The 27,050-nt window shown below is 38.3% G+C and overlaps 1 protein-coding gene across 1 annotated transcript in view; it reads left to right on the top strand.

The window, feature by feature from the left end:
* The window catches only part of DOCK5 (dedicator of cytokinesis 5), a gene marked incomplete in the record, with an annotated part of 3,482,443 nt that overhangs the window by 1,922,447 nt on the left and 1,532,946 nt on the right, over nt 1–27,050 (top strand). Inside the window, 2 exon segments of the mRNA XM_044083155.1 lie at nt 4,196–4,330; nt 11,716–11,827. Of these exon segments, the coding sequence (XP_043939090.1) occupies nt 4,196–4,330; nt 11,716–11,827 (247 nt within the window).

Raw genomic sequence — 27,050 nt, 5'->3', positions numbered from 1 at the left:
AAATTAAAACCCCAAAAACCAGCCAACAGCTCTTAAAATGCAGCCAGATTAAATGAAGTTCCTGTGGCAATGGCCAAAGGATAAACTTCATCAGAGATAGATACGAGAAGTCCTTCTACACAGTGTAAAATGCCTCACATCTGTGTCATAAAGAATCAATGCATACGGAATGAAAAAATAGTAAAAAAACACTTTTTTCATTTATTAGGCTGAGAATCCAATAAAAAACAAAAAAGAAAGACAATGGATAAGCGCTTTCAGGTTAAAACCTCAACCCTTCTTCAGATCCATTTTCTAAAAGGCGCCCAAAGTTTCTTTGAAGGCTCTGTACCAATGGCATATTAGTTGGTATGATCACACCCATCCGCATCATAGCAGACACGCCTTCTCAGTCTCCTTTGCCTTAATGTAGGCTGAATGGGAAATGCCATATTTAAACCAGGTTTCAAATGTGCATGAAGCTTGCCAATCCAATACATTTCCTCTTGTTCAAGCCTAGTATTGACGTGTAACCCCCTCCTTTAGACACATAAACCACCTTCAAGACTCTAAAAAGAAAATCATGATTCGGGTTGGCTCCAATATGTCTCACTAATGGATTCTTAGTATCTTTAACTCTAATGTCACTAATGTGTTTAGAAAGTCTCTCTCTCATTTTTCTAATGGTTTTCCCTGCATCAAAATGTTCTCATCTGGAACATGTTGCTAAGTAAACTATGTTCCTTGTTGCGCAATCTGCATATAAATTAAGCATATACACCTTCTTAGTACCTGGATGCACAAAACAATTGTCCGTGCAGATGAACTTACACATCGTGCATTTCCTACATGGATAAGTTTCCTTCCTTATCGATCCTCTACATGGCTCCAAATAATTCTCTTTGCATAGAATGTTTTTTAAGTTTCTGGCATTTCTATAGCTAAAACTTGGTTCATCTCCCACTATTTCTCTGTATTCATCTTTGGATAACAAGATCTTCCAGTTCCTCTTTATTATTCTACTCACTACTTCTGTATCGGTAGTATGTGCAAGGATGATTCTTGGTCTCTCTGGACTTTTACTGTTTCGTTTATAAGATGCATTATCCTGTTTGCCGTGTAAGAATGGCCTTGCTTTACTTTCACTTCCATTCATTATTTGTGTTTTATTCATCTTTATCACCTCTTCTTTGTGGCCTCTATTTCTCAAATGTTCAGATATCTCATCCATCCTATCATTAATGGTGGCATCATTCGAATGTATACACGACATCCTTAAGAGCTAACTTCTCATAATACTCTTGTAGGAGCCCCATATAAAACCTCAATTAATATAACATTATTACAAATAACATATATTTAAAAAATAATTTAGTACTAGTTTGTAAAAAATATTTTTAAAATATCTTATCATAAAATAAAATCAAAACATTTTGATACATGTATTATGAACCTCAGGACATAAAGAGCAGAGAACATATAAATAAACATAGCCAATGGTTATATATCACAACATATTCAACAACCTAGTCATAATTGTGTCTTTATAAATTACATCATACCCATATTCAGAAAGGTGGGGGGGGAGCTAAACTAGTGGTTTATTCATTTAGGTCTAAAAACCCTTCTGCTCTTTAAAAAAGGTTTTATCTGGACCTTATCATTCAAACCTGGTTGTTCATCTGCCCTCCATCTAACTATCCATCTGGTTTCACATTCTAGGGTCCGATTAATTATGTCACCCCCTCTGTAATTACATTCCAAAATTTGTATAATACAAAAACTAAAAATGTGATTAGAACCTGTTTCTTTGTGATGTTTGGCTAAAGCGTTAGACTCTGATCCCAACCTAATATGATAATTGTGCTCTCTAATGCGCTCTCTTAATGTTCTATTGGTTTTCCCAATATAGAACGCCGGACATACTGCGCATCTGGCCAAATAAACAACATTCCTACTGTCACACCTAGTGTCAGTATTAAAATAAAACGTGCGTCCAGTAACTGGATGTACAAAAGTTATGTCACTATTAATATAAGTACATTGATTGCATTTTCCACAAGGCACAGTGTTCACATCAGATCTAATAATTCTTTTCTTATAATTTACATTTTTAGGTTTACATAGTAACCTTTTGAGGTTGGGTTTATTTTTAAAGGTTATCTTAGGTTCAGGTCCCACTATTTCGCCCAGGTTATCTACAAAAACAATGAATATGCTTCTATGTTTGTAAAAGTTTGAAGAAGCCTACGGGTGAAAGCGCTTACTTTTTGTTTTATTAAGAATAAAGTACTTTTCGTTTACAAACCTTGCAGAACTGTTGGAGTTTATATGCATCAGGAATATTAATGGTTTGTTGGAAGTCCGCTATTTAAGAAGCTTACTAAAACTGTGCTTTGGTGCCGTTAGGGAACAGCGTTTTATGGTGACTGAAATTATTTATTTTTTGGTAACGCTGTTTCCGAGCTCTGTCTGTCTGCTGTGCTGCATTTGGGTGAACTCTTGTAGGTGTGTTTTGGGTGCATACTGCTCCTTGGCAAGATGTTATTTTTCCAACAATCTTTTCTAAATAAACTAGTTTCTATGTCTCCATCATTTTATTGCATCCTTACATCCAGAAAATCCGACTGTCTCTCACTGTATGTCGTCGTAAATTTTAAAAAATCTGTACTACATTCCAGGAAAGAGTGGAAACAGTTGAAACCTGGGTTAAATAAGGCATTTCCCATTCAGCCTACATTAAGGCAAAGGAGTCTGAGAAGGCATGTCTGCTATGATGCAGATGGGTGTGATCATACTAACTGATATGCCATTGGTACAGAGCTTTCAAAAAAGTTTGAGCGCCTTTTAGAAAATAGATCTGAAGAAGGGTTGATTTTTTAACCTGAAAGCGCTTATCCGTGTTCTTCTGTTTTTTGTTTTTTATTGGATTCTCAGCCTAATAAATGAAAAAAGTGTTTTTTACTATTTTCTCGTTCCCTATGGATTGATTCTTTATGAAATAGATGTGAGGCATTTTATACTGTGGAGAAGGACTTTTCGTATCTATCTGTGGTGAAGGTCTATCCTTTGGCCATTGCCACAAGAGCTTCATTTAATCTGGCTGCATTTTACTTGCTGTTGGCTGGTTTTTGGTTTATATATACATATATATATATATATATATATATATATATATATATATATATATAGATAGATAGATAGCTATATGTGTGTGTGTGTTTATATGTATGTGTGTGTTTATATATTGTATGTATATGTATATCTATTGTATGTATATATATTATATACATATATATATATATATGTAAATAGTATATGTATGTGTATATGTATATGTATATGTTATATGTATGTGTATATATATGTATATGTTATATGTATATATATATATATATATATATATATATATATATATGTGTATGTATATATATATATATATAATATGTAATGTATATGTATATATTTATGTGTACATGTATATATGTATATGTATGTATATATATATATATATATATATATATATATATGTGTGTGTGTGTTTATGTATATAAATATATATATATATATATATCTGTGTGTGTGTATGTATATCAGATTGTCGGGTTCTGATATGTAGTTAAGAAACACGAGATATGTGGGCATGATTGCACCAAGTAAACTTGAAACCCCTTCCCATTTTATATTGAAACACTGCCCTTGAAATTAGTGAGAGTCGAATTCTGGAGGTTGCTTTATCATGGAGTTAGTATTTTTAGAGATATGCAGAAGGAGATGGAGGTACAGGCGAGTTGCTTTGACAGATATACATTAATAAGTTTCATTTTTCTACTGTGCAGTCTTTTACATTGCAGTGTTCTGCTGTAGATCAAAGAAAAGTTTCCTGGACACTGCTCATTCATGCTGCTTTGAGTGTCTGTAAGGACCTTAATGATCAATGGTTGCAGTGCTTGACAAAATTTGTTTGTAGACATAGTCTTCCACATTCAAGTCTGTTAGCTACAAATGAATCTTGGAGATAATGTTTTCACCACATACTTTTATTGATTTGGTGCATTAGAAGCTTAATGTTAACTTTCATAGTGAGAAAATCATCAATATTTTTTAACCATACACAGTTTTCAGACCTGTCTATCTTGAATGCATTCTTTATGTTAAAATAAATACCAAGTCAGTAGATGTACTCTGATGTTAATGTCTTTTTTTTTTTTTTCAGTAAACTGACTAAGGTTTTGAACTACTATGTAGGAAATGCAGAGGATCAACAAAAGACTGAATTGCTGTTCACTGCACTGAAGGCACTAAAATACCTCTTCCGTTTTATTGTTCAGTCCAGAGTATTATACCTCAGGTAAGACGGAAAGCTTTTGGTGGACACAATGAAATATCTTAAAAGTCATGTAGCAACAGAAGATAACAAGTGTTGCACTACAGTTTTCAGGCTATAAAAGCAAAGTCTTTCAGTAAATCCAGTCTCACACAAATGACAAACTCCAGTCTTGTATTCTGCCTGAAGGTAGCTATTTTCACATGTATATCAAATCAGTTCTTAAGGACTCAGTGAAGTGAATATATAACTGCTATGTCAGAATTCTGTGAACTGGTGGAGGAACAGTTATGACTGCAGAACTTAAAGCAACTAACTTACTGAAGGTGTTTATATGCAAAACTACTTGTCCTAGTTTAATAGAATGCCAGTTGACTCTTCTATGCTAGGATTTTATTCTTGGATTAATTGTCATTATATTATAAAGCTTTCAGCAGTTACAGTTAACATCATCAAAAACTGCAGACAAAAATTTGTGCCATAAATATATTTAGTGTGGTTATTTGTGAGGAATTGTAGTACACTACAAGATGTTAGGTTAAAAGTTCATATATTTAGCCAAACTCTGATGCTGAGACAAGATGCTTACTCCTATCACTTGTGGCCTTAGCTTCAGTACAAACTCAGATGGTTTGTAGTGTGTTTATGAGTAGGATACTCTGCAGCCAGCAATCTGCTGATTTTTGTCAGGGAAGGGGATGAACCCCTGTGCAATATTTAAGCATGGGATCATATCAAATACAAAGCTGTTAAGTCTTGCAAGCATTTACGCCTTGCCAGTACTCCCCATTAGGCTGAACCTCCTCTCTCAAGGAGGGTCAGGCCAGTTAACTTTGGGGTGAATTTGTGAATATCCTTCCAATTTTCCAGTTACTGTATGAAGTAAGATAATGCAGCACACTACTTAATATGCAACTAAAAAATTCAAAACCACTGCAAAAAGTGAAAAGGAAGACAAACCACACTGGCAACTGGAATGGTAGATTAGCGCTTTCGTTTACTGGCAAATTGTAAACTTCTTCAGATAAAAAAAGTCTTAAAATGTTCATTATATACACCATTCATTCTGATGTCATCACATAATTAATCAATTAATTATTTAAATAAATAAATACAAAGGTCTTTTTAAAGAGCCCACTTACAATAAACATGAATGTAAATGCAAAGCGACCAGTGTAAAAAATACAAAAATTAAGTATATCTCCAATAAATTATGTACACATATTTACACATATTTTGGACTAAATTCAATAGATAATGTAGAAAGGAAATATCTATATAATGCTTTCAATTTCAACAAACTTTTAATAGAAACCATTTCATTAATACCTGGTGGGGAGGTTGCATGTAGTCTTAGCTGCCATAAAATTTCTTTTTCTTCTAATTTAAGGCTAATAGGACCTCCCCGCCCAGTTACATGAACTTGGTCAATAATGACAAATTGAAAATTATGACCAGGATTTTGGACATGTCTGGCCAAAGCATTACATTTTGTTTTTGAATAGCATAAATGTGTTCATGTACTCTTTTCTTGAAACATCTATCCATTTTGCCCACATAAAATGATGTACAAAGGGCACATAATCCTAAATAAATAACTCCCTTAGAGTTACAGTTAAACTTATGGTTAATATAGATCCTCTGTTTCCCTACTGTTATAGAATTAGTAGTTTTAATATATTTGCACCAGGAGCAGTTTTCACATTTAAACATGCTACAATGTGGTCTTTGATGGTAAGTGCTCCCTTGTTCCAAGATTTCTTTCAGATTAGTACCCCTTCTGTAAGTCAATTTTGGTTCCGGTGCAATAAGTTTATTAATATTCACATCCTCGAGTAAAAAACACCAATTTTTCTGTAATATATGTCTCAAGCTTCCTACATCTTGGGAGAAGGTGGTGATGAAGTTGGAAAATGAAGATTCAGGATTAACTTTATCATTTTCTAATTGTATACAAGCTACCGGTGGAAATTGTCCTATCAAGTTTTCAATGTTGGAATCTAGACTAAGATTCTGTTTATTAATACATAAAATAGGTCCAAAGTCACCATTCAATCTCTTATTAGTGACTTCATATATCAAACTACTCAAGAGATTACTCAGGTAATCCCTTTTAATAAACATTCTTTTGAGGTTTTCACATTCTTCATAAAAATCATAATCCAAAGTGGTCATTCTGGATGCTCGTACGAGTTGACCCTTTACTATACCTCTTTTTTGAAAGTAAGGGTGACAACTCAAAAAATGTAGGAAGGAATTTGAATATGTTGGTTTCCTAAAGATTTTTGAAGTTAAACAATTCATAGTCAAATCCTTCCTTAAAGAGACATCCAGAAAGGAAATACTCTCAGTATTATGTTCCCAAGTGAATTTCAAAAAATCAGTATTCAATTCCACTGTCTCAATGAGTTTCCCAGTTGAAAACTTATCACCTTTCCATAAAATAAAGATGTCATCCAAATATCTGGTGTACCAGACAGCATTTTGGATGAACATAGGATTGGTGAATAAAAAATGTTTCTCCCAAAAGGCCATTACTACGTTCGCAAAAGTGGCCCCACACGGTGAGCCCATCGCAACCCCATTTTTTTGCAAAAATAATCTATTATTGAAGAGGAAATAGTTATTTTTCAATACTAAATCAAGCAAATATATGATATTTTCAATTTCTTGAGAATTAATTTGTTTTTCAAATAAAAAATCCCTAACCCATTCGCATCCGATATCTTGGGGTATAGAAGTGTATAAATCACAGACATCTATAGTCAAAAAATTAACACTGCTGTCAAAGGGTATTTCATTAATGACCTTCAAAAAGGCCCAGGAATCTTTTCAAATTTGATGTTCACTTCTCAGGGCTTCTTTGAGTTTTAAATCAGCAAACTTAGCACAACCGAAAGTAATGGACTGACGGCCATCAATGATGGGCCGAAAGGGAGGTTTTTGAATATTTTTATGAATTTTGGGCAATCCAAACATACATGGTGTGATGGGAAAAAGTATTTCTAAATATTTAAAAGTATCCATGTCAATACGACCCTCTATAAATAAATCCCTGATAAATCCAGACACCTTACGGTGTGCTCCATTCATTTCATTCAAGGATACTTCTGTATAAGATTCACTGTCCAATAATTCACCCATATTCACAATGTAATCATCTTTATCCATGAAAACCAGACCCCCTCCCTTATCTGGTTTCATGATTCTGATGTTAGCAAATTTGAGTCCACCCAAAACATCTTTTTCTTCTTGCGTTAAATTAACACCTATTGAGTTGGCAGATGTTTTACTCATATTTCTAATGTCATTTTCACAAACTTTTTCAAAAAAAGCAAGATTAGGATGTAAGATAGGGTTAAAAACGCTTGCTATTCTTAAATCACTGCTGATGCTATTCTGGTTGCTGAATAGTATATTCACATTTAATTTCCTTGTAAAGATTTTTAGATCTAATAATGTTCTATCAACTCTACAATTAGTTGTAGGCACAAAGGTTAAACCTTTAGCTAAAGTATTAATCAAAACCATGTCAGGTGTAAAAGGGGAATAATTGAAAATTTTGAAGTCCCCTGTTGAGTTAAATAAAATGTGTGGTTTATTTGTCACATCCAGGGTTAAAGGAATATTTAACGTTTCCTCTTGTTGTTGTTCTTCTTCTTCCACTGCCCCTGTCTCTGATTCTGACCCTGTTGTCTCCCCTGATTGGGCCTCGGGGAACCAAAAAAACCCACATTCCCATTATTTCCATTATGATTATTATTATTATTTTCAGAAGGTGGTTTCTCTTGTCTGTTAGCGATGCGTTCACTACGTCTAATTTCAGGAATGTTATTATTGGAAGTAGCACCATTATTGGTAGAAACCACTGAATTATCAGTAGATGAAAAATTTGTGGAGCTAACTCTGTTGTTATTACTCAGTGATGGTGGTGGTGGATAGGGAGACCCATTCTCATAGGTTTCCTGATCCCTTTTTAGTTTCCTTCTTTTATTCTCCTGCAACTTCCCCAGAATATTCTCCATACTTGAAAAAATTCTTAAAAAATCAAATTTATATCTGGAGAAATCTGGGTCATTTCTAATGTTAACATCCAATTCTGCTAATTCTCTTCTAAAATTATCCGTTTGTTCAGTATAATGGTTAATCAAACATTGAATATATTCAATACCATGCCTATCAAACATACGAATTAATTCCTGATGAAAAGCAGAATTAGCAACAACACCCATCGGGTACTTCCATTGCCGAAGTCCCTTTGGCACGTTTTCTATTAACACATTTAGTTAAATATTGTATTTCAATTTGCAGTTTTTTATATTTAAACAATTTGAAATCATTTAATTTCAATCTGTTAGAAATATTAACTGCGCTGTTGTCCAAGTCTGTGTTAATATTCATATTATTGTCACATACATTTCTGTGTACATTAATAAAACTTTCTGGCTCCTTTAGCCAATCATTCAAATCCGGCAAGTTTGTAAAAGTACTTACTGCCGTATCAGGTGGAATACTACGAACCACATTAACGCCGTTGGAATTGTTCGCAAAAACATTTGGATTCATTTGGCCGGTTTGTGGCAAGTTCAATGGATTCGCTACCATAGTTCTAGTGGTAACAGCGGGACAACCACTTGAAGTAGGGTTAACACGTTCCTGTACCTCCGTGTTTGCGCTGCTACCATTTCGTACAACATTCTGGTTATTACCTTGCAAATGAGCTCCAACTGGCTCAGAATTCAACACAACGCCAGTCACTCGCAAGGAACTACTTAATATGTAGTAGGAGTCTGTTTCAGAGTTGGTGAGGTCTCTGTGTAATGAACAACTCTCACTGCTTCATTTTATTTATTTGTTGCTGAAGATTTAGATACCTTGTTCTTGTGTTTGTAAGGACTATTCAATTTACCAAGATAGAAAAGAACCATAACCGCTGGGTCCCTAATGCTCAGAAGGCAATGCATAGATCTTCTCAGGAGTTTTTAAAGTACTGAATAAAGGGACAGTGCTTCCAGTCTTTTCTGGTAGATTAAGGCTTTTAAGGCATTAATCAACTTTGTTAGAAACATTTGGGGTCTTTCTAGTTGTTGGACATGTCTAGTGAAGTGCATCTCAAAGGGAGCATTGTATTAAATAATTGGCCTAATCATTGTTAAATGTAATAGGGCAATGATTTCTCTGGATTGGGGAGATATCCCTTTGGCAATCAGCTGCTTTAATTAGAAGGACTTTTTGGTTACTGTCATTATATAATGATTGAAGGAAAAGGGAATCATCTATCCAAGTACCAAGGTCTCTGTTTCTCATTCTGAAGTGGTGTATTGTGTATGGCGTATGCTGGGGGAAGGGATAGTTTGCCAAGTGAGACAATGTTGCACTTTTTAGCATCTAATTCATGCTTGTTGTTTACGCACTAGGTGATTGAAAGAGCACTTGTTGCAGGGCTTGGGTGTCCGAGGGTGATGTGATAGTATTCCCCAGTTTTCAGTCTTCCCCAAAGTTGGTTAGCCAGAGGTCTTGGTTTGTGGGCTGGAGGTTGGCAAAGCATATGCCAAACAAAGGGGGATCCCAGCATGGAATAATACACATACATAATACTTGCCTATATGAATGTGCAAGGAGGATTGGGGTGCTTTCCTGTTAAGTATATATGCATCATTGTATTGCTTTTACATGCACTGCATAATGAAGAGTTAGATGAAGCCAGAAGGATAATGTTCTTTGAGAGACTCTCCTTTTGATAACCCTACTATAGCAGTTGCTGAAAGACCTAGGTGATAATGCTGTAGTTTGTAACTTTTTTATGCAGTCCTGCTTTGGTGGTTATTTCAGGCAGGGTAGATGAACTGGTCGACTTAGTGATAGGTTGATGCTTCAGCTGAGTCAGTAAAAGGTAGGATTTCATTCTTTGGTAGGGATAAGAAGTATGCTTTAGAGGCCTAGAAATTATCATGGAAGTGGGTGTTTTGAATGTACAGTACTTTCAGAATTAGAAAAAATAAGTATTGTACTTATTTCTGTATATTATTATTGACGTGTAACAAAAGTTTAGGGTTTTAGAAGAATTAGCAATGCATTTTCAAGTCCAAGTCTAGTGAAGCTTGCCTTGCGCTTTAGTACTGCAGCTTTCAAAATCTGCCTTGATTTCCTGTCCTAAAACTACAGTGCTATATTATTATTACCACTACTACTACCACTATTATAGTACAAGATTAATAGTGCCAGAATTCCGAATGTAGACAAGACCATTTAATAAATGTTTTGAAACTAAGTTCTGTGCTGTTCTTGCCGAGTTATTAACTTTAAAACAAAATGAACATACTGTGTCTTTAGTATTAATAATAGCTGTCTGACTTTCCTTCATTAATGTTCATGTGGTATGGTTTGGAAACCTGAGAATCATTTGGAAGTGATTTTTGTTGTTAGCGCATAAGGTACATTTGAATGTGCTTTGTTAGGATGAGATGATAGCATGCTAATTTGTCTGTATTATTGCAATTTCTTCATGCAATAAAACAAAATTGCATCCCTTTAGAAGGAAAGATGGATCAGTAATATATATCTGAGCAGTCTCAGTAGCTCAACAGCTAGCACATCTGCCTTTGGTGCTAGAAGATGTGAAGATTTTAGGTTCTGTGACCATACCTGCTAAGTTGAGTTATTTTTTTCTAATACTGACACTGCATTACAGTGTGGGGGTGGCAGTGGGAAATGCACTTTTGAGCGTACCATTGAGAGATTAAACTGAGGCCCCACCTGCCCGAATTGGAAGTAGCTTAGGTGTAAGTAAAAGATCTGATGACAGTTATTGAAAAAAGTAGGAAAAGTTCCCCTGGGGCTGTGGCCAAATTTCCCTAGTCATTAAGAATACCACCTCAGGTCTCTCCTGAAAAAAGTCCATTGGCCTTGTGGGACAAACCACTTCAAAAAAGTGTCAATAAATATGTCAAGTTGTTAAAAGTATGCTGTTTGAAAGCATTATATTCTTCATACTGTTAACATTAAGGTACAGTGAATAACAAGTTAGGAAGCTACATTTAGCTTAAGGAAGGTAAAAGGCAGTTCTATGAACAGTGAACATCACCACCAGCTTTTATTTCTGGAGTTATGTACATAGATTTGAGTAGTGCAGTTGAAATGTTTTTACATTCAGGGAACATGTTTCTAATAGCTTATTATTTGTCATGCCATCCATGGGTCAACATCTTGTCATGTGCCCAGCATTACATCAGTGATTATGCAGAAGAAAAAGCAACGTTAACAGCATTTATTTAAGAGACAAGTAAATAAGTGAATAAAACAAAGAGTTAAATAATGCATTATAACCTCACAGCAGTGTGCTAAACCCCCTCTTCATTTTTTTTTCTTGTTTTACATTTATTCAGTACCTTATTGTCTTTTTGTTCTAGATTCTATGGTCCAAGTGAAGATGGCGATGAGTTTTTTAATTCAATTCGAAAGTTGTTCCTTTCCTTCAATGTTTTGATGGACAGGCCCTTAGAAGAGGCTGTAAAGATCAAGGTGAAATTGTGTGAATCTGTGTTTTACTTTGCTCCTCGTAATAATTGTTTCTACAAACATTTATTTACTTACTACCAAAATGAAAATAGTGTGGAGTGCTGAATTAGTGAGTAAAATTTAGTTGTAGTATTAAATCTGTCAGCAAAAAGAATTTGTCTCTTGTCAGTCCTTTATTTTTTGTCTTTGCTAGTCAAAAAATTACTGTTGCCAAAATTAGTTTCAGGGTTTTGCCTAACTTTATTTTCTGCAGGTTCACCTTTGAGCAGAGTACATAATATATATTAGAATTTAGTGTTGGCAAATGAATATTTGAGGGACAAAAGGATATGTTACTTTTATTGCCATGAAAAGTTATAAATATCAACACATTTGATAAAACTATATCTTCCTTAATGTCACGTGTGCACATGGTTTCTGCGCTACAGATCCCAGAGTGTGTTGCAGGCCTTTTTATTTATAACAGAGATAACTTTGTACTTTTACATTGGATAACACGTTCAGTAAAGGACTTTTGGCTTGTTTAGTCAAAGTAATGTAGTCCCCTGGAACAATTAGATGTACTGAATATAGTACAAGTACTATTCACTGTGCACTCCTTTAAGTAGTGAATAGTGTATGAAGATTTTTACTTTTGCATTGAAGAAGGGTTCTATCCCGAAAGCTTGCTTTGCACATTAAAAAGTTAATACTTGCATTTTCTAAGCCTCAGTTTTGTTTTTTGCTTGTTGTTAAGGTATCCTGATAATTTAGATGTTGTGCAGCTAGATAAAGAAAAAGCAGTTGTGAAGACCATGAGTGATTCATTTGTTGCTAATCCCTGAGGGACTCTGCAGCTAACAGATTTGTGCAGTGATGTAATGAGAGAGCAGGATGTGGTGGAGAGGTGTTTTATTTTTCATTTCCACTTTTTTGCTCTTCCATTGCTTGCCAACTTTCTCTGCATCCAGGCAAGGAAGTCTCACTTGAGAGTGCAGTCATGGTGTGGACATTATCCTGCCGCCATAAGAGGAGGTTATTACTTTTAGGTCTTGCATTTCCTTCATGTATGCCTTGTAGTACTTACGGGTAGGCATGCACTGATTGTGGTGCAGGGCTGTCACTCATGTCTGTAAGTGACTTAAGTCTACATAACACCCTGCCCTTACTTAGTAGTAGACACTGCACTTGTTGCATATGCATCCCCACACCTCCCAACCAGAGTACGGTGAGCAGGCACTGCCCCTTTATTCCTTTGTCCAACATTTTGGCTCCTGTAGTGCCTAGGCCTTTGTTCAGTCGTGGGTTATGTAAGTTATAGGCAGGGCTTTATTGCTGTATGCCACACTACTAACAGGTGAATGCTGTTTTGGAGAAGGAAGGAGGGCATGCAACAGTATGGTTGATTCTTGTGGCTTAACAGTGATCAAATCAGTTAGATCAACTATAGTTTTATTTCCTACAGCAAGAAGAACTTCCCAACACCCAGGCAAGTATGATCTTTGGAATGAGATTGTTAAACCTCTTGGTGCAGAGATGCAGACCAGGAGAGTTTTCATACATTTCTGTAGAGGAATGTTCTATGAATTGAGCTTAGAACCTGATGATATTACTAAGCAGATATGTGAACAGTTTGAAAAGAACAAAAACAGCGTTTGCTTTATAAATATTCTGTGTATAGTTCGTTGGTTTGTAGGTATTTGGGTAATTTTTACCCGTTATATTTTGTGTATAATTAGCCCACAGGTGGGTAGAGCAAGGATAAGTTGAGGCATTTACTTGTTACCCTTTTCTATGAGGGACTTAGAAGTAAAAATGGGGATGAGTTTTTGGTTTCCCATATATACATCCAAATTACATTTGAATAAAGTAAAAGTAGTACTTTGCTTAATGTGGCGTGGAAGATGGTTCCTTAGAAGAGATATTTTTAATACATACCTGCCCTTCCAACATGTTCTATTTATGTTGTAAAATTGATTGAGTTCCCTTGAGTGGGTGTTCACCCTACTATTGGACTTGTGAATGTGTAGTGGGTCTGACAGGATAGGGTCTTTTGAGACTCTGTGCATGATTCAGAGTTTGCCTCCTAGCAGCATGTATGATAGCAAGGAGGAGGACAAAGCTTTGAGACAGTCTGTTTAGTTTTTGTGATTCAGGTCCTTGATTTTTTTTTGAGAGAAAATGTGGTTGCTCCTGTTGTGACGATCGCTAAGACAGGTACATACTGAAGGGGCATTATTATTTTTAATCAGATAATGATAGGAGAGTACAATGGAATGATTATATCCCTGGACCTGGATGCCATACCTTTAGATACAAGTTGTGCAATGAAAAAGCAGTTCCTTTATAATAGTGGATGCATGATGATCAAAGGACAGTTAGTTGCAACATAGGTTGCCAAATCTCTGACTGTGGGATTGACATTTTGGGGGTTATGTTGTCAGTATGCTAATTAACAAGAGAAGTCATGTTTCCCATTTATTGGCATTTAGTTTTAGTCCATGGTTTTGACACCATATGCATTTGGAAAAGGCCTTCCTGGAGAATCTTGGTATCCTCTGAGGAATTTATCTTGGCACTAAGTTTATAAGAAAGGTAAACACTGAGAAGAAAAATGGGTATTGCATGTCATGCAATTTACTGTTACTGATGAGTTAATGAAATATTGTGCAGCTCTGACTTTAAGTCCCTTGATAATTTGGGTCAGGAAATGCGATTGTTGCATTGAAAGCAAGGAATGATCAGATGATTTATATAGTGAGTCAAATTTTTGCAGAATAATAAGTGCTTAATTTGGTGTCCTGACCAAGTAAGGATTGTTTGATTTTATTGATGAGGCAAGTTATTATAAATCACCTTTTGCACACTGTGCATACAAAACTTTAGAAATGAAACTAGGAAGAGAATAGTAGCAGTAGTCAAACTAAAGTAATAAAAAAGATTAATGCATGGTAGAAGAAAAATTTACAAGAGTGCATGGCAAAACTGAGGAAGATTGTTAATGTACAGAAAGTGGAAATTGTGAATAAGAAGTAGAAAGAAGTTAGATGTAGGTTAAGCAGTGTTAGTCATAGCCTAAAAAGAAAGAAGTTAGGAGTAATGGCACAGTAGAAATTATGAACAGCTTCAAGGTCTTGGAACATGATGGTAAATGTGGACTTAAAAGTTGTACAGGAGAAGGAGGATCAACACTGACATGGTATAAAAAGTTGAGGATAAAAGAAAATTCAGGAGAGAAAAACGGTAAACTAAACTTCTGTTTATTCTTAAGCTACAGATGTGTCTTTACCTGTCTGTCTTTGAAATGTCAGTATGTCAAAGGTTTAGCTGTTCTTAAATAGGTTTTGGAGAGGACCACATTCTACAAAAAGTAAGAAGTTAGTTAAGCAAACTGTGATTATTGAAGTAAATAGCTGGCACATTTATTCTTCTGTTATTCCTTTGACAGGTTTTAAAACAAAATGTTGAAGGTTCCAGAGCATCAGATTGTAGTGTCAGACTTTCTGTTAAAACTGATGTACTACTATCTCATTGTGGCTGTGTGGATTGAACCTGGTTGCAATTGCTGTGTTGACATAGTTGAGAAATCTGATACATTTATAGCTAATCTGCTTTTATGGGGCTACTTGGTGGACAGAGGAGTGGAAAATTGGATTGCATATGTCTTTATTAGGTACATGTAGTGTTGACAGGCTGAATGACTTGCACAAAGTACATTACATTAATTTAGTAGTTTTTTTCAGCCTTTTCACAATTTAACAATTTTTCAGGATTTGACATCATTTATAAATTTATTTGATATTCGTTTACCGGGGTGATCTGACTGGGTCTACAGAACCCATTTTCAGCAGCGGCCTGGGGAGAAAAGCTGCACATAGAGTACATTACAAATACAGTATAATCCAATACAATAAAAATAACATTAGAAATACTATACAAAAATAAGTTGAAAGGACAAACTGCTACAAGATGTTGCAATATATTACTACACATCTAGAAAATTCTATACAGTTAAAACATTACAGACCATAATAATCACTCACCATGCATGATGTAGACAGTGTCCAAAAAAGTAGTACATAGGTAGTGCAATGTGTGATATTGACTGTAATAGTACATGCAAAATAGAATGTTAGTTTAATTTAGGAAAATAGCAGCCAGAAAGTTAGTGATGCAGATAGTTTAAGAAGAATAGAAGCAATAAGGCCTGAACAGTAGCTTAAGGACATGGTATAGAAGCAGAGGAGGAGTTAGAAGAGCCTTAGGATCTTGTAGTCTATGAGGGATTGAAATGTGACAGCAAGAGAAAGGACCTGAGCATTATGCAGGCTTTATGCAGGAGCAGAAACATGTATTTTTTAGATGATTTTTTTTAAAGAGGTTTTGAAATGGGTTAGGCCAGGCATAGACCTGGTAGCTAGAGGTAGTGAATTCCAAAGTATTGAGACAGAGTATGAATACAGAGAGTGACCAGGTTTTCTTGTGGGTTTTAAGATAGCTAAGAGATTTTTGTCTTCTGATTTGTAGGTATCGATTTGGTGTGTAAGGTGTGACTAGATTGGCTAGTGCAGGGCAGGCAATAGGCTTGAAAATAAGGTTGTGTATGGTGGATAGCTGAATAAAGGCAAGTCGGTTGGGGAGTTCAAGCCAGTTTTAATTCTAGGAGTGGTTTACAGTGGTGTGCTTGATATTTAGAGTTTGTGGCAAACTTTGTTGTATCACTGTTCCAACTTGCTTTGGGTAGAATTTTGTAAGTTAAGATAGGGGCACCATAAAGAAATGTTTTTGCAAGGGTAGTTGTTGCTGCAGTAAAGAAATATTTATTTCTATATGAGAGTCCCAGTTTTTTATGAGTTTTCTTTATATTTTGCTGTATATGGGGATCAAATGAAAGTTTGTCAGTGATAACACCTCGAAGTTTGGTTTCCTGCGCTATTTCTATGACAGTGTTGTCAGATGCAAGGATGTTGAAAAGATTGGTAACAGGGGAGGTGTTTTTGGGATGAGAGGGTACTAGTTTTGTCTTCCTTGGATTATGAAAGAGTTGGATATTTCTTAGCCAGGTTTCCATTGCAGTAAAGGACTTTTTGAGTTTTTGAAGGTAGTTTTGGTAGTGATTGAGCAGTGCAGATTATGGTTGAATATTCAGCGTACTGAATGAGGGTCCCAGGGTGAGAGGCAGTGTGAAGGTTGGTTGTGAAAATGTTGAAGAGTAGAGGTCCTAGAATATGGAGCCTTTGGGGATTCCAGTAGGGTTGTGGAAGAAGGGTGAGAGTTCATTGGACCATTTCACTGCTTGTTTACGATCCTTGAGGTAGCTCTGGAACCATTTTACTGTGTTACATGAGAAGCATAGGTTATTCAGTGTGTTTAAAAGTAAAGGATAAGACACTGTGTCAAAAGCCATGGAGAGGTCAAGGAATACTGAGGCTGTATAGCATCCTGCATCTCTGGCCTTGTTCATGGTTTCGGTAAAAGATAATAGGGCTGTAGCTGTGCTGTGGCTAGGTCAGAAGCCATGATGGATTTTGGTTAAAAGGTTATTTTGTAATAGATATTGCATTACCTGCTGATGGATACCTTTCAAGAATTTTGGATACGGGTGATGAGTTGGATATAGGACGGAAATTGGATTGATCAAGAGAGTTGCTCCTTTGTGGATGGAGGTGATGTGAGATTGTTTCCATATGGTAGGTGCTTCTGATTTGGATAAAAACCTATTTATAAAGATACTGATTGGGTAGGCGACTGAGTTAGCAGCCAGTCTGAGGTAGTATTGGGGGAGATTATCAGCTGAGGTAGAGCAGGGTTTTAGTTTTTGTAGCAGTTTCTTAATGGTGTCTGTGGGTGTGGGCTGAAATGAGAATGGGTTTTGTGTGACATTTTGTTAAGTAGGGGGGTTAGTTATGACAGGGTTAGAAGTAGTTGATGGCCTGGGATTGGTGTCTGAATAGGTTGAAGGGTGGCGGGGGAGGTCCAGTATTAGGGTTGTTAGTTAATAGGTCCGAAATTGATTTTTATGAAGTGCTTGTTATAGTTTTCTGCTTTTTGTGATGATGGGGTATCTGGTGGAAGGTTGTGTTCTCCATTTCTTCCTGGGTTAAGTAGAGAAGGTATGGAGTGCCAAAATGTACTGGGGTTTATTTTATGCTGGAGTTGAAGCTGGGAATAATATGACTTCTTATCTCTGTTGATTAGTTTTGTCACTTTGTTATGTAGTGTTTTGAAATTAACACAATTTTGTTTTGTTTCCAGGTTTACCAGGCTAGGTCCTTTTGCTTCATCAGGTGTTAACATTCCTTAGAGAGCTATGGTGCTGAGTTCTTTTTGATACTTTTCATATGAATGGGAGCTAGCGCATTAAGTATGTTTAGGAAAGTGTTATTAAAGTATAGTACAATATCATTAAGGGGTAGTTGTTTAAGGGGTATCCAGTCTTTTTCCTGTAGGAGATTGTTAAAATTATGCTTACAGAAAGTTGAGTTCTCAACTCATTTTGTAGTGTATACTCTTAATTGTTGGGAGTTTGCTCCAAGGGAATAAGCTGATAGATGATCGCTCAGGGAGTTAGTGTACCAGAAGAGAGGCAATTGGCAGGGTAGGGTACTAGAATCCAGTCTAAGGTGGATTGGCAGGCAAGATCATTTTTGTATCTTGTTGGAGCATTGTAAACTGAGAAAAACGTACAGATTTATACTGTTTGTGGGGGAGTTGGAAGCTGTGGTTTGCCAGTCTATATTTACATCACCTAAGATTATTGTTTCAAGGTTTATTGCTTGGGATGTCCAGGATAAAATATTTTCCAACACTGGTATAGTGTTACGTGGTGGGATATGTATTACTGTTATGCAAATTATTTTTGATATGTTGAGGTTCAAAAAGGAGATTAGTACCTCAGCACTGGAAAATATGGGTATATTACTGGTGTAGGGTGTGATGTTGAGTGTAGAGGGATATAGAAGTGCTATCCCCCCCCCTTTTTTTAGATTGATCTCTTCTGTTTATTGCAAAGTTTGGAGGTATTATTTCTGAGTCTTTTACAGCGGGGTCTAGCCATGTTTCTGTAAGGGGATAGGTATGTCAGGTTTATTTTGATCAATCCAGGCATGCAGTGGGGCTATTTTATGGCATATACTTCTAAGGTTCAGCGTAAGCATGTTTAAATTTTTGGGGTTACTTTTTTGGTTAGGATTTGAGGGTGGGCCAGGGTTAGGATGTAAGTGTCATGTTTAATCATAGCCTCAACTCAGGCTTTTTGCCCACTGAGTGGCGCATAGCTACAGTTATCCCACTCCACAAGGGGGGATCCACCTTGGATCCCAGGAACTACCGTCCCATCAGTCTGACAAGCCTGATCTGCAAGGGCATGGAACGTATAAACAAAGACATTGTCAACCTTCAAACACTGGACCCCACCCAGTTTGGGTTCGTGAAGGGCTGATCTTGTCTCCTGAACCTGATTGACTTCTTCGAATCAGTCTCCAGAGCTGTGGATGAGGGTAAATCTGTCCACACAGTCTATTTGGACCTCGCCAAGGCCCTTCGACACCATCCCCCACTCTGGAATCATAGATACTTACTAAGCTGGGCATAAATCCCTACGTCACTCGATAGGTTGCCAACTGGCTTACTGACAGAACCCAGACTGTAAAAGTAGCCGACTCCAAATCTAGCTACAGACAAGTGGAGTACCTCAGGGTTCAGTCCTGGGACTGCTCGTTTGGCATCTATTTCTCTGAAGTACAGGCCAACACTAAGGGACTCTGGCTAACAAAGTTTGCAGATGACTGCAAACTGGGAGCCATTTATTGAATCTTCAGATGATGTGGATATTCTACAAAAGAGCCTTACAAAAACAGATGCTTGGTGTCAAAGCCATGGGCTCAAGCTTAATGCCAAGAAATGTATAGTTATCCCCTTTGGGAAAAACCATATACCCATGAATTACCACATAGGTGGCAGTTCACTAAACACCAAAAGTGTGATGAGGGACTTGGGGGCACAGGTGGACAGTGGTCTCAACTTCAATAACCACATCACCACAACAGTCAGGAAATCCTATGTGGCACACCTCATTACTAAGGGCTTTTCATCCAGGAAAAAGGTCATTGTTCCACTGTACTCATCCCTTATTAGACCCATTATAGTGTGTAATGCCCCGTTTGGTATGTACCTCACAAGACATCTGTAACAGCTGGAAAGGCCGCAGAAATACCTCACTAAAAGAATCACAGGCCTAAAGTAGATGCCTTATGCTGACCATCTAAAAAAAAATTCCAGCTATACTCTGTGGCATATCGTCTACTCAGAGGTGAACTCTGCTTAACATACAAGGCCATGTCAAACCTTGAGCTGTTGGACATGCTCCACTTAAAGAAATCCCAATCCCTTAGAGCCACACGCTCCAGGGATCTAAACCTTGTCATCACAATGAACAAAACATGCTGGAGGGATAGGTTCCTGACCCAGAAACTTCCCATACTCTGGAATAGACTGCCCATTCATTTCAAGCAGAGCGCCTCCTTGGCCATCTTCAAAAGGAACCTTGATTGGGTAGGAGATAGGAAAGTCACCATTGGGATCATGTCAGTCACCCTGCTAGACAGGGGTCTAGGAAAGTAAATATTGTGGGAAGAAATATCCATGGAATTGTTATGGCTAGGCTTGTATAGACCCAGGGGCCGATAGCCTAGTGCCAACCTGTGAACCTATGTCTCCACATTTGAGTAGGTAGGTAATGAGGGAGTACCATGGTGAGTGTTTTTTATTCCCATGTGATACTGGTGGCAAGTGTGGTTTTATAGGAGGTGAGGAGGCCAGTTTGTGGATTGAATAATATGGGAGGGTAAAGGAGAAAAGCTGAGAGGAGGTATGTGAGAAGCTGTGTTGTTTATTGGGGTGATGGTTGGGAGGAAGTTGTGTATTGATGTATGGGGGTAAGCGAGGATATAGCTTTAGCGAGGCTGAGAATTAAGAGTAAAGAAGCTAGGCAGATTAGGAGGAGGATGTCAACTGTGATAGGGGGTTTAACAGTAGTAAAAGTGGTATTTATGTGTTAGAATGTAGTATCAGGGATAAACAGAGATTTTATTATCTTGTGATGTGTGCAGCTGAAGGTAAGGTTGGAAATGTTTTGACTGCACGGTGGGCTTTGACAATGTGGTTAGATGTTTTGCCCTGTAGTGTGTCGTAAGGAGGGGTGGGGGAGATGCAAATTAGTCAGTAGTACAATTATGGCGCAATGTTAGTTTGTGTGTATTATAGAAGAGAAGGTGGTAAGCATGGAGTTAATGTAAGACAGTTTGAGGTGATGATAGTATTGTGATGGCCAAATAGAGTAAGATGCAAAGAATTATAGTGGGGGGATGAGAATTCAAGCTGATGGATGTAAGGGGAAGCAGATAAGTTTGGTTAAATAAAAGTAGATAGGTGCGAATGAAATGTGGGTGTGGGCAAGGTAGAGTTGTATATAATTGGATCAGATAAATGAGGGGGAGTGGTTTGCTTGGGATATGAGTAGAGGTGCTGGGGATGGGCAGGGGAGCGGAGTGAGGGAAGCGAACGGAGCTGGAAGAAACCCTGCAGATGGTTTACTACCATAAACAGTCAGTGAGGCAGAATGTTCCTGAATACAAAGACAAGGTAACTGAATTCTAAAAACTTGACCTGAGTCACAGCATCTAATTTTATAATTATGAGCTTTTCAATGTCTTTTCCAAGGATCTGTTACACTGATGAGAGTAAAATGTGCTGAAGTGTTAATGTAGCTTCACCTTCAGCAGTAAAAGGCCTGTGAAGTGTGGTGGGTAAGTGGGGGTGGGGATATCCTTCCAGCAGATTCAACACTACAAACAGAACACACTAGGGTATGAGTTAGAAATTTAATTATTAGTCTGAGTCTATGAATTTGTCTTATATAGATTTAACTCCATGTATTTTTCCCTTGTGAACTTTTGCAACTACAAGTGAACTTCAGCTGTGCAAGTTCTTTAGGTAGTGGGTTGTTTCACTTGTAGAGTGAAGCAGCTGGATGGAGAGAACACTTGGGACAAGGGGTAGTGAAGAATCATGTGTTAGGTGTCTAAAGGAATACCAAGCAGAAATGCAGTTGGTGGTTCAGCTTAGTCTTTATGGCTGCCATTTATAGCAGTAAATGACTGCAGTTAAGAAGCCTGTTTTATACAAATGTTTTTAAAAAGTACTGACAGCTATCAAGTTGGGATTCAAAGCATTTGTAAATATCTTTACGTATCACTGTTGAAGTATTCTTCACCTAAGTGATCTCCTGCTAAGGACAGCCCAATGCCTGACCAGTATGCCAAAGCCTTTATCTCTTATAGATGCCATATGTCACACTTATACTCCCCTTGCATGGCTTAGGGCATGAAGGTGACGTACAGATGCAGATACTCAGAACTTATTTGCCGCCAGTCTGGATGCCATTCTCATTCATCACTTTGAACGCCCTTCTGCTGTGCTGAGTTAGCAGGCTGTTTTTTTCCCCCCAGATGTATATACCTGGAGAACAAACATTTTAAGTTGTTGGCTCAGGGTGCTGTAGCAGGATCCTTCTTCCCAAGGGCCAGTCATTTGCCAAGAAGATGGCCAAAAAAGTCAGGCCCAATCCAGCTGTTGCCAAGCCTGCCCTGGATGTCTCTCTAGAGGCTGGTAAAAACCTTGAAGACCATCTTGTGTTTTTGGATTACTCAGCTGTGACCCTCCCTCAGAAGCTGGCATGAATCTGAATTGTCGTACATCGTTTGATGTCTTTACCTGAGGGGGGAGATTACTACAATTATTCTGGAATTGCTTCAGGGGTCTGATCCTGCGAGTGTTTCAAGTGGAGGTCCCACAGAAAAAGAAGCAGAAAACAAAACATATTTCTCCTGTTGTGAAGGATCTCCAGCATGAATGACAGGATTTCACTCAGGGTTTATTTAATACTTTAATGGCCTTGAAGCCACCTCAAGGGGTCTATGTTCCTGCTTCCCCCAGTGTTCCACTCCAGTGAAGAGACCTAGGTAATTAGATTCCTCAGATGAAGATCTGGACTCTGGAGAGAATCCCTAGCCTATTCTTATCAAATCCCTACCCGTTTGGAGTACGGTTCACAGGAAGCGGATTCCATAAGTAAAGACTCCCCTTTGGAAGAGCTCTCCTTTGGGGATGCCATTGCCCATGTTATGGGCTATTTTATGTGGGATTATTCCCAGGTCTCTGATATTCAAAAAAAGGTACTATGAGCTCCTACAGATGGAGTCTCCCAAACCATCTGCTGTTCCTTCTGTTCTGGCTCCTCTTTTGGGTACCTTTTCTCCAGCTTTTGTAGCCCCCTGAGTCTCAGCCTCCTGTACCAAAAAAGACATGTAGGTTCTGCAAGGTGCCTGAGGAATGCAGATTTCTTTTTAAATGCCTTTCTGCATTGTCATTTTATTCTGCCAAGCCATACAAGTTGTTGTCCTCAACAAAGTTGTTGCCTTCTGACAAAGATAGGCCCATGGAAAGCCCAGGCAAGAAGGTTTATACTGTTGCCACTTTGTCATTTATGGCCAGTAAACTACCAGATTCGTATGACCTGTTAAGTTTTGGCTGTCTTTTCTCAGGCTTCTAAGGTAGTTTCTGACCTGCCTGACTCTGAGGAAAGCCTCTGCCCTTTCCCTGCTGGGCTTCACTTAGCAAGTTGCTTGCCATTCAGTCAAATGCAGCTGCTGCCTTTGTTTCAGTCATGAAGCATTATTCTTGGCTTCGTCTTCAGGCTTTGCCTGATAATACCAAGGTCAAACTTTCTGATGCTCATTTGGGTAACAAAAGTCTTTTTTGAACTGCTGTGGCTGACCTATTCAAGTCCCGCCAGGATAAAGACAAAGCCAAGCAGGAGCTGAAATGTAGTTTTGTTTCTCCTATTTCTCAGTTTCAAAGTGACTATCCTTGCAAGACTGACTTTAACAGGCAATCTTGCCCTTCTCCTAAGAGTAAGAAGGGTTCTAGGCATGTTGTCCTGCTAAGTCTGCTCAGATTCCTTCCACCCAGAAGCCTTCCTTTAGGACAAGCTTGGTTCTGTTTGACAGTTCTGGATACCCAATCAGTAGAGTTTCCTCTGGTTCTCTGTTATTTGTGTGATCTTCTCCATGCTGGGTTGGCATATTTTTTAGTTAAAGCTCACCTGTCAGCAATTTGTGCTCGTCTGTCCTTGGATCATCCTCTGGCCTCTAGGTTTGAGGTCAAGCAATTCCTTAAAGGCATCCTTCATATCAGGCCTTCCAGGAAGCCTATTCCTCCTTGTTAGGACCTCAGATTTGGACTTGGAAAAAGTTGACTCAGGGTCCCTTTGAGTCTGATTTTTCATCTTATTTACAACATTGTACTGGGTAAACTGTTGATGTTCTTCGTGTTTCACTGTTGCAGTCATCACCTGTGGGTTTTCCCTGCTGTGGTAGCCCTCAGCTGGCCCGAATACCAGAGTCTCAATGTTTTTTTGCATCAGCTGTAGTAGTCTGACGTCAGGTCATCAGTGCTATAAAGCAAAGCAGCCGACATCATTACATCAGTCTTTCTTGCCGTGGAGCCCATAGCAGAAGCAGTTCACACGAGTGCCAGTTGGTTGCTACCAGAGTTTGAATTCAGCTTAAAACATCTAAAGCTAAGTACCCCGTTGGGGACCCCTTTTTCTTGCACTAACCGATGTCTGAAAAAGTTAACAATTGTCTCCCCGTGGAAAGCAGATCCCACACCAAGACTTCCATTCTTACTGCGTCACTTGTTTAGGCCTAGACCATGATGTCCCCCGTTGCCGGTTCTGTGCTCTCTTTAATGTGAGAACCATTCACTGTAGAGCTCTTATTGTAGACAGTTTGTGAAGTTGTTCTATCTCTCCGTTCATTCTTACAGATGGGTTCGTAGCCGATCCTCTGCTCCAAGTTGGCCTATTACAAAGCTCGAGGTTTTCATATAGCTCGAGGCCAAGTCCTTATCCCATGATGCACCTAAAGTTACCTTAGATCTAGTTTGCCACTGCAATAGATCGGAGGTTCTCACTAGCTTGGGCCTGTAAAAAACTTATTTTATTGAAAATATCTGATATTATTGATAAATATTTTTTGCTTTATATCTTTAGATGTTTAGATAACCTCTTACAGCTTTTTGTGTAGTTCCCTTCCTTCAGTGTGCCTTTTCTTTCTTAATTTAGTATTTGACACTCTTGGCTTCATTTATTTAGGCCTTGTTTAATCTTTATTAGTGCTTAGATTATAGTTGTGTGCTGATAGCTTGTTAGATTTAGTCTTAGAGTTTAAAAAGTGACCTTTCTGTCTCAACTTTGAAATACTTTATCTTGGAGATTTGTGTGTGTATTAGAAGTTTATATATTACTAGTTGTATGCATTTATATAACGACTTTTCTGTCAAAACTTTTTTATTTTACTATTTAGAGTTTAGACAAATATTTTTGTGTGTGGGTGCTGAATAATAATTAGCCCGTAGTTTTAAAAGGGCTTGTTTGATTGTTGGTTGTGTCTATTTTTTACAGCACCCTATTGGCATTGTGTATTTCGGAATGTCAAAAGATTAAGACAAACACCCTAATTAAGGGTTTAAAAAATGTCCTAAATGTGGACAGAAAGTGTCTGTCATTGACAGTCACGTAAATTGTGTTTATTGTTTGGGAGCATTGCATCTCCAGGAAAGCTGCTCCATCTGTCATTCTGTCTCTTCTGGGGTTTCCCAGGAGAGAAAGAGAAAGTTGATTGCCAGAGGTTTACTTGAACCTTCATTCCAAGAAGCTTTGAGTGACCAAGATGGAGCCAGTAAATCCTCAGTCTTCCAAGACTTCTACTTCTGAGGTTAAGAAATCTAAAAAGTCTTCGACGTCTTTACCACAGTCCTTGGAGCTGACCGTCTTGTCTTGTCCTTTCAGAGCCAGTCCCTGGTTTTGGAACCAGTATCTGAAGTAACCAAGTCTCCACTCCTGCAGTCTGTACCTCCTTCTGTCAACTCATCTCTGTCTTCGATTAGCCTTTCCAATTTGGATGTGGATCATGTGGTGCAAAAGATTTTACAGTCTTTGCTAAATTCTTATCGGCTCTGACCCAAGCGGCTTTGGAACTGAACACCCTTTTACCAGCTATTACTCTTCCTCCTCTGAGCCATACCGGTCCTTTGGAGCCAGGGGAGTCGGACTTGATGATCATTTAGTCTTCTGAGCCAATGCCTGCTCTAGTGTGTTCGGCTCCGTTTACTCTGATATCCTCGGTGCTGATAGAGGAATTTAGGAGCAGAGGCACACTGGTCAGGTCCAGGGAGGATAGTCAGACTGGCTTGTCTTTTCTGACTCTGCCTCTCGGGGCTTCAGCTCAGATAAACTCAGCACCTACATCCGACTCTGAGCCCACTGTCTCGGTGGCGGGGGTATTGACTGTCTCCTCAGATCCATCGGTCCTTTCTCATCGGAGCAGAGGTGCCTTCGAAGCCATGAGGAGAGTTATGTCTCCAAAGAATCTTCGACTTCAGGTCAGGCTACTTCTTTCCCTAAAGCACCTGTGTCTGCTTTTGCTTCACAGATCCTTGCCAAACGTAGAGACCCAGAGCCTCCGGAAGCCCCATTGGGTGACCCCTGCTCTTCCGAGACCTCACCAGAAGCCCCCACTGATGAGTTTCCCAGAAAGAGAATCTGTAAGAGGAAGTATTTAGACTTCCCACAGGACTCCCTGACATCTGATACCGACTTGGATGAATCAGAAGTGTCCCCCTCTGAGGATATCACATTTGCTGAGATATTAGAAATCCTTAGGCAGAGGGGTGACTGGCAGTCCACCAACCCTACTGAAGACGAGTCGGCTCTCCTGAGGGCTTTCAGGTCTCAGCCCTCCACCTCTTGGGTGTCTCCGCCCTTCGATGAGCTTATGTAGCTGGTGTCACAAAGGGTGTGGGAATCTCCAGACACCATGGAGCCTGTCCCCAGGAGGCCTAATAAATTTATTTCTGCTCTCCAGGACAAATTTTTTCTTAGTAAGGGTGTGCCACTTGTTGCCATGGTGGTGGCAGCAGCCTCAAAAAAGGAAATTTCACAAACTTCCTCTTCTATCCATCCTCCTAACAGAGATTCTAGGATCATGGATAGATATGGGAAGTGCACTTACAGTTCAGCGACTTTTGCACTGCGTTCGCTCAACTATCTAGCCCATTTTACTAGACTGCACAGAGATCACCTCGGAGTAGACGATATGCGACAGAGTATAGCTGGAGTTTTTTA

Source organism: Protopterus annectens, chromosome 9.part0 (genome assembly GCF_019279795.1).
Source record: "Protopterus annectens isolate FY-2018-M chromosome 9.part0, PAN1.0, whole genome shotgun sequence".
In the NCBI taxonomy this organism is placed as follows: domain Eukaryota; kingdom Metazoa; phylum Chordata; order Ceratodontiformes; family Protopteridae; genus Protopterus; species Protopterus annectens.
Note: the sequence above shows the minus strand (reverse complement) of the source record. Positions and strands in the feature narration are given on the sequence as shown.